The sequence below is a fragment of the Brassica oleracea genome, chromosome C4 (assembly GCF_000695525.1).
Source record: "Brassica oleracea var. oleracea cultivar TO1000 chromosome C4, BOL, whole genome shotgun sequence".
Taxonomy (NCBI): Eukaryota; Viridiplantae; Streptophyta; class Magnoliopsida; order Brassicales; family Brassicaceae; genus Brassica; species Brassica oleracea.
Genome location: NC_027751.1, coordinates 864,230 through 878,201, shown reverse-complemented (window position 1 = coordinate 878,201; position 13,972 = coordinate 864,230). Strand labels below are relative to the sequence as shown.

The window sequence follows — 13,972 nt, the reverse complement described above, 5'->3', positions numbered from 1 at the left end:
CATTAGTGTTTTTAATATCTTTTATTTATAATACAATTCTAATACTCTTATTTTTCATCTTCATCTTTTCATTTTAAATATATCAGTTATATATATTTTAAAACATTTTATATATTATCATTTTGGTTTTAAACATTTAATGTATAATAATTTCTAAAATAATATTGAAAATTTAATAGTGATTATTAAACCTAATACTTTTGAAGGGTTGCATCACTTTGACATTAGTGTTTTCAATAAATTTATTTATAATAAATTTCTAATATCTTATTTTTCATATTTAATTTCTATTTAAACTATATCAGTTTATATATATATATTTTTTAAAATAGTTATATTTAATCAGTTTAAATTAATATTGAAAACTTAATATTAACTTTCCTCCGCGATTTCGCGGGGGTCCACATCCTAGTATATATAAAATGAGGTTATTGTATATATGTTTACTATAAAGATATGAAACCCAAAAAAAAAAAAAAAGATATGAAACCCACATGTATAATTTCAACTTACATATTATCTGTTAATATTTTTTGGCACTTTATGGATACAAAGATCTGAAGAATGTTGTAGGTTTTAAAACTTATCAATTGATTTGACCTTTTCGATTTCACAATGTAATTATAATTAATTATTTCACTTGTTCTCGAAGTGTTGTTCTTTTCGTGCATAGTATTGGATATTCGAATAAAAAATCTGAGAATATTATTCTTAAGTCAATATTTGCTGTCAAGAAATATATTTTATTTTCTTTAATATTCAAAGCGTGGATTACATGTGCTGGTTAAATATTAGTATATAAAAGGTAAAGAATTCCCAGAGTGTGTATACTCTGAAAGATCATTTCCATAATCACGAAAGAGATTTTATGGGTTTTTTTAACGACACAGATTTTATAGTTTTATATACGATTGCAATCTTGATTTTTAGAATTTTTTCATAAAAGAATGTGTTGAGTTGTATAGCTTAAGGAGAACTAATTTGCCAGGGTCGAAAACCTGCGGGTTGTATTTTTAGAATTGACTAGGGCGGCATCTATATTTGAAGTATACAAAGTTACAAACGCATGTGGTTTTTGGACTAACCACGGTGATTTTTTTAATTACCTTATACGATAGTAAATAAATTACGTTTTAGACACAAATCAAGAACATAACAATATAAACTACTTTTCATTGTATTTACAACATAGAGACACATCACTCACCTTTCATACTCACAAATCACACACACAAACACAAACACCACACGTATATATAAGAATGTTAGCTCTAATTAAAAAGCTGCTTAGTTAATACATTGTTTCCATTAATTAGAACCTTCCATTTTCTTATAAGCTTTTTAACTGCGCCTACGACGCACTTGAGCAGCAAGAGGGTTAGCCATCTCACATGAAAGCCTCAGCTTCTCAGATAAGTCAACACCGTTTCCAACAGACGATCCCCATTCAAACTCATGTAACAGCGTCGCGGTCCAGAACGTAACGGTAGTCAAACCAAGATTCTTCCCAGGGCAGATCCGACGACCCGACCCAAAAGGCGCTAGTCTCAAGTCCGACCCTAGAACCGAGAACTCCACCTCACCTTCTTTCGCTACGAACCTCTCGGGTTTAAACTCCAAAGGATCAACCCACACGTGTGGATCATGCGCTATGGCCCACATGTTCACCATTGCTGTGGTCCCCGCCGGAACAAGACAACCATCAACGATCGTGTCTGTTATGGCCAAACGGGCCCACGACAGAAGTGGGCCTGGAGGGTGCATCCTCAGAACTTCTTTCACCATAGCCGTCAGATACGGAAGTGAAACCAAGTCAGACTCATCGACGGCTCTTGATTTTCCGACTACCGAATCAAGCTCATTTTGTACCGTCGATTGAATATCTGAATGACGCACCATCCTAGCAAGGATCCACTCGACTAAAACCGCAACTGTGTCTGTTCCTCTGAATATCATTTCCTGTAATAAAAATATAACGAGAATAAATGCAAATTCTTTAGTATTTAATTATTTATTACTTTATATAGAATCTGTTGATAAATATTCTAATGCTTTATTTATCCCATCACATGTCACATTCCATCTAAAAATTCATGTTTTTTATCGGAATTTCTAAAGAAATATTTAGATTTATAAAGTTTAATTACCCAAAGAACGGCGATCATGTCCGGGTCGGATAATTGGTCTGAACCATGAAGGGAGAGCAGGACGTCCACGAAATCACGAGGGGAATCACCGGTTTGAGTACGATGCTGTGATATAATCCGGGATACAAACCGGTTTACCTTCGGTACGAGTGCGGAACATCTAGACCGGATTCTCTGTGGATCAAATTCCGATAACCAAGGAAGGTGATCGGTCCAATTCAATTCTCCGAGCAAATCATAACCTTCTTCGACCAATTCACGTAACTCAACATGGTCTTGATCAAGCTCGTACTCTTGTCCGAAAACAGAGCACATCATGTTGCTAAGCGACGCCGCTTTGAGCAGCTCACGGACAAAACAGAGCCCGTTAGTACTGCTCTGTTTCTCGAGCAACCCCACCATCTGGCTAGCGATCACTCGCCTCTGCGTTTCCGCGCGTTTGATTTGTTTAGGACTGAAGAGATGGTTCGAAGCGATCCTTCGCAGCGTTCGCCAGTAAACACCGTGTGGCGCGAAACCAATTGCCCGGTTAAACATCAGAGAGTAAGCTGATTCCTTAACCGGACGGTCAGCAAAAACTGGACTATTCAGAATCTCTTTAGCCACGTCGGGGTTGCACGTGACGATCACGCGTGTCTCGCCTAAGCTGAAAGCCATGAGCCGTTTGGCTCCGTATCTCTCGGCTGCTTCTGCGATTCGGTGGTGTGCTAGAGCGCTGGACATGAGAGACATGCTTCCCACGAAAGGGAACCCTCTTGGACCGGGAATAACCGTTCCGGTTTTGTTAGTTAACCGGCGAGAGAGGTATTTGCCCCATGCAGGTCCACCTGGATAAGTCCAGAAGAAGAGAGAAAAGGCGAGCCAGACGATTACGATGGCAAGTATAGAAAAAGCGAGACTGGTTTGGCTTAGACCGCTGCATTTGGACAGAAGGGCAAAGATCAGGGAGCTTTCGAGTTCTGTAGCCATGGGGGATCAAAGGAATGCAAGTGAAGCTATAAGAGAGAAGGGAGAGAAACTAAAGGAGAGTGTCTTTTGGTCTGTGGGGCTTAAAGATCAACAGATAGCTTTGGTCTTTATATAGAAAATCGGAACTCCTTAAAATAAATGCCAACATTTATTTATGTATTTGTATAGTACTGTCCCTAGTATATATTGTCTTTTAGTATATAATTTAGAGGAACATTTTTTCTTAATAATATTTTGTGTAGTTGTATTTATTTTATTGTCTCTCTCTGCGGTAAGAATGTGTTCATCGTTCGACAAATTTAGTTTCTGTTTTGTTATTTTCCTATGTAAATTTATTATTTCGACTATGCTGGTCTTTTTTAGTCAAAAAACTAGCATAGTTTAAAAAAAACAACTACTTCATCTGTTTAATATTAAGTGTCATTTTAGATTCGTGCACACAAATTAAGAAAACATTTAATTTTGTATATTTTCTATATAAAAACATCATTATCCATACACCTAACCATATTTTAACCAATAGAAAAATAAACTTGAAAAAAAATTAATGAAATGTGCAATTGAAATGCTAAAACGACACCTGTTTTGCAACAATTTTTTTTTCTACAACAACACTTAATATAAAATGAAGAGAGTATAATAGTGTCTCTCGCGGCTAACTTTGCAAGAAAAAAACGGCCAAAATATAGTTTAAAAGATATTTTTCTAATTTTGGAAAAATTAATCATAGTATTAATATAACATGTTCATATTTGAGATATTTAATATAAGTACAACATGTTATTAAAATACTCTTTCAAGAGGTTACTAATACCGTGCTGATAGTTAACTAGTTAATCAGGCTTCCCAAGCTTGATTCCGTTAGAATCGATCGACGTCGATTGTGAATCTCTTTTGTGTGAATATATTATATTTAACAAATTGAAAGTGCCTGTAGATTTGATTCCAATATTGTTTTAAAGGGAAATAAGAAAGCAAGACCGTTCAGCCACAAGAAAAAGATGATTGCAGAGTCTTGTTCACTGATTTATTTGATAAATAAACATCAAACTAAAGGTGTTTAGAACAAAAGCAAGACCACTTTGAATGTAATCGTTTAGATGATTTACATGGATTCAAAAATGTAACGAATATTGATTTACATAAAATCTTTTAATTGTGTATATATGGTCATTAGTAAAATAAATTTGTTTAATAACAAATGGGTTTGCAACAGGTGGCTTTAATGGCAATGGATAGAAAAATATATGAATCTTATTAATTAACTGTATAGTACAGAGTAAAGAATGTAATAAATAGGTGTAATGTGATGGTTACATCAATTAACTTAACTTATTGCAAACGCTAACTTAATTATCATCGTGACCGTTGAATCAAACGTAAATCATGGAGTCTGCTTGTATTAATTAAATAAATTTTATCTGTTAATGTGTAATCCAGTTGACTTGACTTATCTAAATCACATCTAAATCACTTATCTGTATGTTTATTTACATGTAACTGTTATACAGTTGTTGAATTTCACATCCAATACTTCTTTCAATATGCTTGAAAGTACATAGTCTAACTAGGGGTTATTGGTTGTTGAATTTTAATGGATTTGAAAATCCTAACTAAATCTAGTGTTATTGGTTATATGTTCAAATCTGTATTAAATTCTTGTGTTATTGGTTTAATGATTCATAAATTCTGTATCAAATCAAGTGTTATTCAATCGTACGAATTTACTAATATATTTGATTTTATAATGGATTTGTTTGGATTTTTTAGTTAAAAATATAAAGACTCAAATCCGAGGAAAAACCTCCGGATTTGCATATTTTACTTGGATTTATAAATACTATATGGATTTCTAAATCAATCAAAATATATAAACCAATAACACCTCCTAAGAGCATCTCCAATGGTATAATTCATTTTTTTCTTCAAAATTTGAAGTTCTTCAAAAAATGAATCAACATGATTTCCAATGGTTTGCTTCATATTTTTCTTCAAAATAGAATATTCTAGGTATATTTTACCACCACTTTATAACTAATTATTAATAACACCTTATACTTTTTTAAATTTACTAATTTTACCCATCTGTTTTGTTTTAACGTTAATTCGACCCAATTACTATTTATTATAAATTAATAATTATTATATAATAAAATTATTACACATAACATAAACAAATAAACAAATGAACAAAAGATTTTATAAAAAGCACTAAATACATATATCTATTAAGTGACTAAAATGTATTTTAAAACAAAAAAATGAGCTTATTTTATTCTAAATTCTTCTAAATCGAACATAAAATTCTTAGAAATCAAAAATTTCATATTCTTCGTTATTAACATTCAATTAGATAAAAGTAATAATATAAAATTTGAAATTAATTGGATGACATTAACACTTTTAATTTGTTAAAGTAAAAAATAACAATAAATAAAAGTTAAGGATTAGTTTGTAAATAAAAGAGTTCATTTTAAAAAAATGAAGAATTGAAAAGTATTTCTTCAAATTTGAAGAAATGAACGAAAAATATGAAGTACCAATGAAGTAAAAAATGAAGCAAAAAGTAGAAAATGAAGCACCATTGGAGATGCTCTAATATAACTACCATGTCTATTATATTTCGTCGAAAAACTTACCCTATAGATTTTTTTGTACTCTCTTTAAGTTCAAAACCAACAAATTTGATTGCAAATTTAAGAATTTTTTTTTGATTAGAGTTCATAACGGTGCCTTTACTAGCAAGCAAATAATATCTACGGCTCAGCGCCGCCATACGTTGGCGCGTGAGACTTACCTCTCCAATCCAATGGGATCTATGCTCCTTCGAATGATGTCATATTTCATGGAGCCCATGTTTCATATCTATCAGTAAAAAGTAAAAATAAAGTCAATTCTGAACTCTAATAACTGAACGTCATAAAGGAAAATGCATTTACAGTATAGGGTTTGTTTTAAACATGGGTTTATCTCAAACTATATAACAATTCAATTCAAAATTTAGTTATAACCAACAAAAGTATTGTGGGCTGTAAATTGTAGCCGATGGATTTGGGTTACTTGTTATCGGGAAAATTGTTTTTTTTAATCGCAATGATAAGTATGTCTTTTTATACTAATATCTATTTTGTGTCATTTTTGTCTATAATATTATTTAATATTTTTGAAAATAAATTTAATAAATAGTCTTACAACCAAAAAAAATTGGAAAAATAATAACTATTGATAAAATAACTATATAAACTTAGTGGTATTTTGTTCAATTCTAAAAATGTTTAAATCATAATTTTCAGATTCTATTCTAGATAAAGTAGAAATGACATTATACGAAGTAGAAAACGAAATCCACTTTTTTCATTGAATCTACAATGTTTAGAATACGTGATCTACGTAAATAAGAGTATTCTAAAAATATTTAGAATACACATTCCGCGCTTAACCTACCGATCTAAAGTCTTTAGAAATCAAAATCTATACATTAATATAAATCTAAAACACGTAGAAACCGACTTCTATAGATTTACTGTAAATCTAAAACATGTAGAAATCAAAATATACACATTACTATAATTCTAAAAACCTGTAGAAACCGATTTCTATAGATTAGCTGTATTCTACGGATAAAAAATCAGTTCCTAAAAATATGAAAACAAAATATTTGAGAATATTCACTTTCATATTTTCAAAAAATTGATTAAAAAAAAACAAAACGAAACAAAAACGAAAAAAACGTAGTAACCTTCTTCTCACGCCGTCTTCTATATTTCATTGATTGTTCACAAAATTTTCACAAAAAGTTCACATTTTTCTACCAAATCAGTGTGAAATTGAGTAAGTTAGGGTTTATGAACTTGAGACTTTTGATTTTCTCCCCCTTTGGTCGTGAAGGAGATGAGAAATTATGGGTTTCATCTCAAAGAAATCGAGTTTAAAGAGTTGAAATCGTGTTTGGTCGGTTCAAATCGTGGGAATTAAACCAGATATAACCGAAGAAAACCAAGAAATCGATTTGGAATACTTATCTGGGCACGAGATCAATCGGTCTATAATTCGAAATCGGTCGATCTGTATGAAATCGACCTTTACCGATCGAGTGAAATGGACCAGGTCGATCAGTATATGCTCCGCGTTTTTTGTTCTGCATAATGATCAAGATCGATCGATCCGTTCGACCTTGTAATTTTGGATCGATCGATATCCCACTTGATCGAACCTATTATTTATTATATTTAAAAACTACAATTTTAAGGGCATTATTGCCATTTTGAAAATAATTAGCCTAATGGGACATAAAGTATATAAAATTAGTCTAAATGGACATAGTTATCATTTTTCGCTCTAAAAACAATTTTCCCTTTGTTATTTAACATTTGACGAGTTCTTGATTAATCAGTCTTGATTCAGGAGTACTTATATAACTTATAACGGCCTGACAGATTCTACTCTAAATACGTTTTTTAAACATGGACGTGGGATCGATTAAAGATTTCTCCAATAGGTGTCGCCCACATATGCGTTTCATTATTTGTTTAAAATGTAATAAGACAAACTTGTCATTTAACTAAAAAACTAACGTTAATTCGCTATAATTAACCGTGGTTTGAAAAGTTAAAAGGATTTGAATTCAATTGTAAATATAAAATAGCGCGTCCTTTTGTTGTTAGTACAACTTATCCACGAGACAAATGTAATTTATACATTATTGTACTAACCTCCCTATGTATGTGCTAGATGACGCTTTGACAGCTACAAGATTTAATTAGTTCGCTAAGACTTGTAACTCTTATTATACTTATCACCATCCATTGAACATTTTATTACAAAATTTAGTCCGTACGTGATGTCATATATATAAACTACTAAATTGGTTCAAGGTCGTAAGATCACATATTCATAGTTATTTTCTATCCACTTATATATATGTACTCCCTCTATTTTATACTAAAAAAGATCAATTTATATTTTTCACATAAATTAAAAAAATATTATCTTTTTCTTTCTTTTATTTATATATTTTGTTAAAAATTTGTATTGAATATGTAAACAATATTCTTTGTGAAACAATATTAAAAACATTTAACAATATTTTTTTAAAGCGGAGAAAATATAATTTTATACGATATTTGGTAAAATGGCTCAAAAATTAGTTGAACTTTGGAAACTAGCCTTGTCTTGCCCACATGATTGTTGCTATCAGTTTATAACTCGACTGCCGCTAAACTTGATGTTTAAAACGAAAATTCTTATATCAATATAAAGATTCCACACAACATATATCTGATAGAAGTTTCGTGGTATTTCTATCATATCTTCCAAGTTATACTTGTAAACAAATAATCTAAAACTGGAATTAGTAATTTAAGAAGAGTATGAATATTGAGTATTTGACCTTCAGCTGAGGACTTCAGCTATGGATTGGCCGATTGTACCGAGAAAAAAAAATTCTCCTAACTTCCTCAGACAAAAGTGTATCTTGTGTTGATATTTGCCGTTAGATGATGGCAGCTTTCTGTTTACAGCCGTTAATTCCGTTTCCAGATTAGACTGATCAGAATCCGTCGCTTTCTCATTTAGCCACGTGTGAAGTTTAAGCGACAAAGTGCGTGATCGTGTCAAGTTTCTGACTGTGGTATAATTGACATATGTACACTTGGCATCGGTTGAATACTGGTACGACATGACCATGTAACCCACCCCCTAAACCTCAACAAACTCAAAGGAAATGGACTAGATAGGTCATTTATGGGTAATCGGACAAACCCCACACGATTCGATAAACACACAAAATCTAATATGGTCCCAACATCGATTGCTAAGTTCTTGTCGATGGCTTATATCAACGGTCGGAGGTCTCTCGTGTTTCATTGAGAAGTGCCTGGCCGTTGATCTAGCATCAACTTAGCCAACTTAGCAATTACAGTATAGCTTTATCTTCTTTTGTCTTGGTTATTTATGTATATGTTTTGTTTTGTTATAGTCTTGGTCTAAAATCAGTGAGGATCAGTCCAAAGACGAGACTGGTCATTAAATAGTCTGATAAGGATTGCAACTTCCCCCAACTTAGAGCTACTTATTCACAACTTGGTCATCATATTTACAATTAGATGATACAGGTAGTTAACGAGGCAGAACAACATATTTCAACATTTAACTATTTTCCATGCATATGCAACTTCTATTTATAAACTGTAATATAGGCATATAACATATGTGCAGTCGAATTGAATGTCGTTATTGTTGTACTTGTAGTTAATATATATATACACACACATTAATAAGATATCAAAACTTTATATACCTTCTATATGAACAAAAATTAGCTACGCGCTGCTTACAGATAGTAACATGGAGAAGAAGAAGCTTTTTTGTACCAGATATTCATTCCAAGCAGCTATTCATGTGGTGTGGAGAGAAAGAAACAAGATAAACCATGGAGATCAGTCTCTACCTTTGCTAACATTAAAGAAGATGGTTGAGAAAGGGGTCAGAAACAAGCTCAGTTTGATGAGAGGGAAGGGTGGTAAGAGAATGGAAGGAACACTTCAGTTTTGGTTTGCCACTATACTGTGAATGTTTTTCCAGTTTTGAGTTCTTTGAGTAAATATAGCCGGTTGAATTGATCTATTTTATTCAATAGATCACACACACTCTGATGTAAACATGTTTTTTTTGAAAATAAAATTTAACATTCGTTCAAGAAAAAAAATAACTAACTACGCGACCGGGAGTCTTTTCAGTAATACATAGGACTGAGGTTGAGCTTATTTGCATAAACTACAACTACAGTTTTTTGTGTGTAAACATTTATGTTTGTTTTTCAAAAAAAAAATTACGTTTATGGTTATGCATTCGGATTATTATAATATAAAAATAAAAATTTGGTTGACGTTAAATACCGTAAAAGCGTAAGAAAATTCCTAAAACTTTTTTCAGTTGCATGTACTATTAGCATCAATTATTGTATAGTTTGAAAATTATTTAAGTCTCCTTTGGCTAAATCAGTCTAAACCACACTTGTATATATACTGCATATACTGTACACATTCTGGGTTAGTGAGGAATATTTAGTTGTGATTCATGTTTCTAATAATTACCTTTTGAATTATAGTAGAAACATATGAATTGCTAATTATAATTATTTATAACAATGAGTTATCCAAACTATAGCACACTTTTCGTTCAATAAAACACATTCTCAGCTGGCTTTAAAGAAGAGTTGTTATATTCTTTTTTTTTTGATAATCCAGGGGTTCCCCGCTTCGCGGGTCATTCCCCTGGGCCTGGTCAGGCAGCGGTCCACTTCACCCGGGAAGGCTTTACCTGGGCTGGATCGAACCCAATACCGCTTTGGTGTCCAGAAGAGGCATGGTAGTTTCCGCATGAGGGAAAATCGAACCCGGATGGTGGTTGCCACCACAGGCCCGTCCTGCCACTTGGACTAACTCGTCCGGACATCTTTCTACTGCTTTGTGTTAAGAAACTTTCATTATGATCGCACATCGGCATTTAGATGTTGCCTTTATCCTGTAACCAGTTACAAAAAAAAACTAATATACAAGCAAATTATTCGAATTTCGTAGAACATTATTAGACTTCCAAGTTTTAAAGCAAGTAAAATATGATAAAAATTAAGGTTTGGAATGTGGGGTTTGCCATCAATAGTTTTGTTCCGTAATCGATACGTCAATTTCTTGGAAGGGGGTGTCTCTATATGAACGTAGCCTTGCAGGTTAATGTGTGATCGTTTCCTTTTTTAGATGGAGCAAACTAAAATGTCGTTAATGTGTTTAATTTCAAAAATTGACCATATATACATGACAATTGTTTAATAGTACCGCACACATATCTTATAGCTAATAGGCATTTATAAGCTATAGTACGCTGTATATGTAACAGTACCAACTATAGCCAAGCAATGATGAAAATTTAAACTTACATAGTTGATTTTTAAAAAGTCATTATTATTAAAACTCTACTAGGTTAATATCTACACCTTGCGCGCGCGATGAACATTATATATAAATTATTTTAGATATTATATATTTTTATATATAATGAAATAATATATATATTAAATAATTAAAAATTCAGTAACTATTAGATATATAATTAAATTGGTGTGAACATATAAATTTTACTAATCCAAACAATTTTTTTTCTATTTTATATGATATATGATTAAATTTAAATGATATTAACGTATATAGTATATTTTTAATATTAATGTCTACTAAATGATGTTTTTTAATCATATTTTTTATTTGTATTTTTTATAGAAAAAACTTTAAATTATACTCATAACAAAATTTTCATTGTAGATAAATAGTTTTAGTAATTTATAATTTTCAAAAATTAAGTTGTCAATGTTTGTTCAAACCTTTTATCAAAAGAAATTGTTCAAAGTAAATTTCAAAATTAAAATATTTATGTATTTTAAATGGTATATAGTTTAATTAAAAACAATATATATATGTATATTTTAATTTTAATAATTAATTAAATTATACTTTTACTTATATTATTTTATAATCATTTGTATCTTGTCATAAAAAAAATTTTAAACCATGGATCAGAAAATTTGAATGTTAGACTTGTAAAAGTTTTAGTAATTTATAGTCACTTTTAAAAATTCAAAATATAATATATACAGAAAAATCTAAATTTTTATTATATGGTTAATGTGGTTGTTTAATTTATTTTAATAGATTAAAATTAAATCAATATCATAGAAAATACACTAATTTTTATCAAATCTTTATTATTCAAAATCATTAATTTTCATATATCTTTTACACAAATTAGGCAGTTCCGTAACTTTTATTTAAGGAAATAATAAAGAACATTAATAATGAATTTATGGTTAATTTAATAAAAAACTTATTATATAATTAGATGAACCAACTTATGTCTCTAAATATTCTAAGAATCATCATAGTGATGACACGTGGCTACAAAAAAAGTTGTAATGTTTTTCAATTAATATGCAGGGGATTTTAATAAAATTAAACAAATACAGATGTCAAATTGACATATTTTAAACAAGTGAGAATAACAAATTAATTGTTCTACAATAGTGATGCAAAAACAGTTGGCTTGTAACTTATGTTTTATTTATATTTATTTAAAATTTGAAATATTTGACTGATAGAAAAATGACATTAAAGCTAATTTGGAACAACAAAATTTAGTTTAAGATAACCTTTATTTTGAAACAAAAAGAGTATACTGCATATATGTCTATCTAGCATCTAAATTGTTATCATTCGGATTTGGTTGGTATAGTGTTATAATCATTAATTTTTATATTCACGAGAAGTATAGTGGCTAGGGCAAATTTGGATCGATTTCTTGATCATAATTAATGACATGTGTGTTATACTATTATATACCATATGGTATCAGTGGGCCGGTGTCGGTGTACATCATCTTTATACTTTATACAGATTAGCGCATATGGAACTCGCAAATTTGACAAAGATGGAACTCGCAACATTGTCCAATAATCATTTAGAGAGATATGGCTATATGTTTTCATAGAAAATGGATGGTATGTATTTTCAAATTAAACAAAAAGAGGAAGGTATATAATATATATGGCCTGTTACTATTTGAATTCTAAATCTAAAAATTATTAAAGCGAACCAGTTAAATAATACATTCAATTTGTATTAGTTCTTATCAATGTTAAAACTACATGTATATCTTTTTGTCGATACTGTCCCATTTTACCATGATTAGATAGTGGTCGACCAAAAAAAAAAACTATGATTCGAGAGTCAAGAAGTTACTGTGTATTTTCTCTCTTTTTACTATAGAAACTAAACAAATTTTAATAAATAATTGAAGTTAACAGTTCAATATATCCAATCTATTTTCGATTTTTTTTTTCATTGCAAACCATAAAACAAGAACTGATCCTTCTTTTGTCGACTTGAATAATTGATCTGGACTATATTGAACAAGAACTATTAGAGATAAGTCACCCCAAACCTTGGAATAATTATATATAAAGATAACGAAACTGCTTGAGATTTTTTATATATGCCTTAAAGACTAATTTTTCCATATACTTTCTGATTTTTTTTCTGTAACATGTCTTGCCTCTGAATCAAACCACTCAACTAAATAGTTTTTGGCTGTCATTTGATATCTAAATTTTTAACCATATACAGTTTCAGTATCCAGTTTGAGATATGGCGTGGTTCGTATGTTCTTAAAAATCGGTCTTATCTTCTTCATCTTCTTCCTTTTATATCCTAACTAGATTTGGACATTTGCGTTGCAACGGGCTTTGTTTGATATTTTAATTTAATAAAAAATATTTCAAAAAATCATTTTGTTATAGTTTTAAGATTGTTTTTCCATATGCTATGTAAGATTTATTTTATAATTAAGATTCGTTTTGACACATAAGTTTCAGTTAATATTTTTTTTTTATAATCATGGTGCATAGTCAAACTATTATCATCTTTGTACTTAGAGTTAGAAAAAACATTCATACCTAAAACAAAATTGGAAGTTAAATCAGCCAAGAAGCAATGACAACATTATACACTTTCTTATGTACTAATTTAATGTTTTATTAAACTTATCCAATGTTAAATAATTTTTTTGATTCATTATTTATTAATGATATATTTTCATAATAACATTTAACAAAATAATTAGAAAATACTACATAATAAAACTAAAAAATGTAATAAGATAACGATGAAGCTTGATTTGTTTTTGACTAAACATATGTACGGTTGACAATAATAATAATCAATTTTTATGAGCAAACATGAAAAAATATATATATATATCAAACATATGTTTGATTTTTAGTATAACCAAACACATAAATACCAATCATG

The 13,972-nt window shown here is 30.3% G+C and overlaps 1 protein-coding gene across 1 annotated transcript; it reads right to left on the bottom strand.

Annotated features, from left to right (window-relative positions):
- Positions 1 to 1,174: 1,174 nt before the first annotated feature.
- LOC106339883 (cytochrome P450 78A6) lies at positions 1,175 to 3,182 on the bottom strand. The gene is made up of 2 exons (XM_013778748.1): positions 2,148 to 3,182; positions 1,175 to 1,959 (listed from the first exon to the last, which is right to left on the bottom strand). Exons 1-2 carry the CDS (start codon positions 3,114 to 3,116, stop codon positions 1,342 to 1,344), a joined length of 1,587 nt encoding a protein of 528 aa, XP_013634202.1. The 5' UTR covers positions 3,117 to 3,182; the 3' UTR covers positions 1,175 to 1,341.
- Positions 3,183 to 13,972: the final 10,790 nt, after the last annotated feature.

Excerpts from the sequence above, each read along its gene's own strand:
- LOC106339883 (XM_013778748.1), bottom strand. The coding sequence starts at position 3,116 with ATGGCTACAGAACTCGAAAGCTCCCTGATCTTTGCCCTTCTGTCCAAA. Across the intron at positions 1,960-2,147 it reads ACATGATCGCCGTTCTTTGG|GAAATGATATTCAGAGGAAC; the intron begins GTAATTAAACTT and ends TTTTTATTACAG.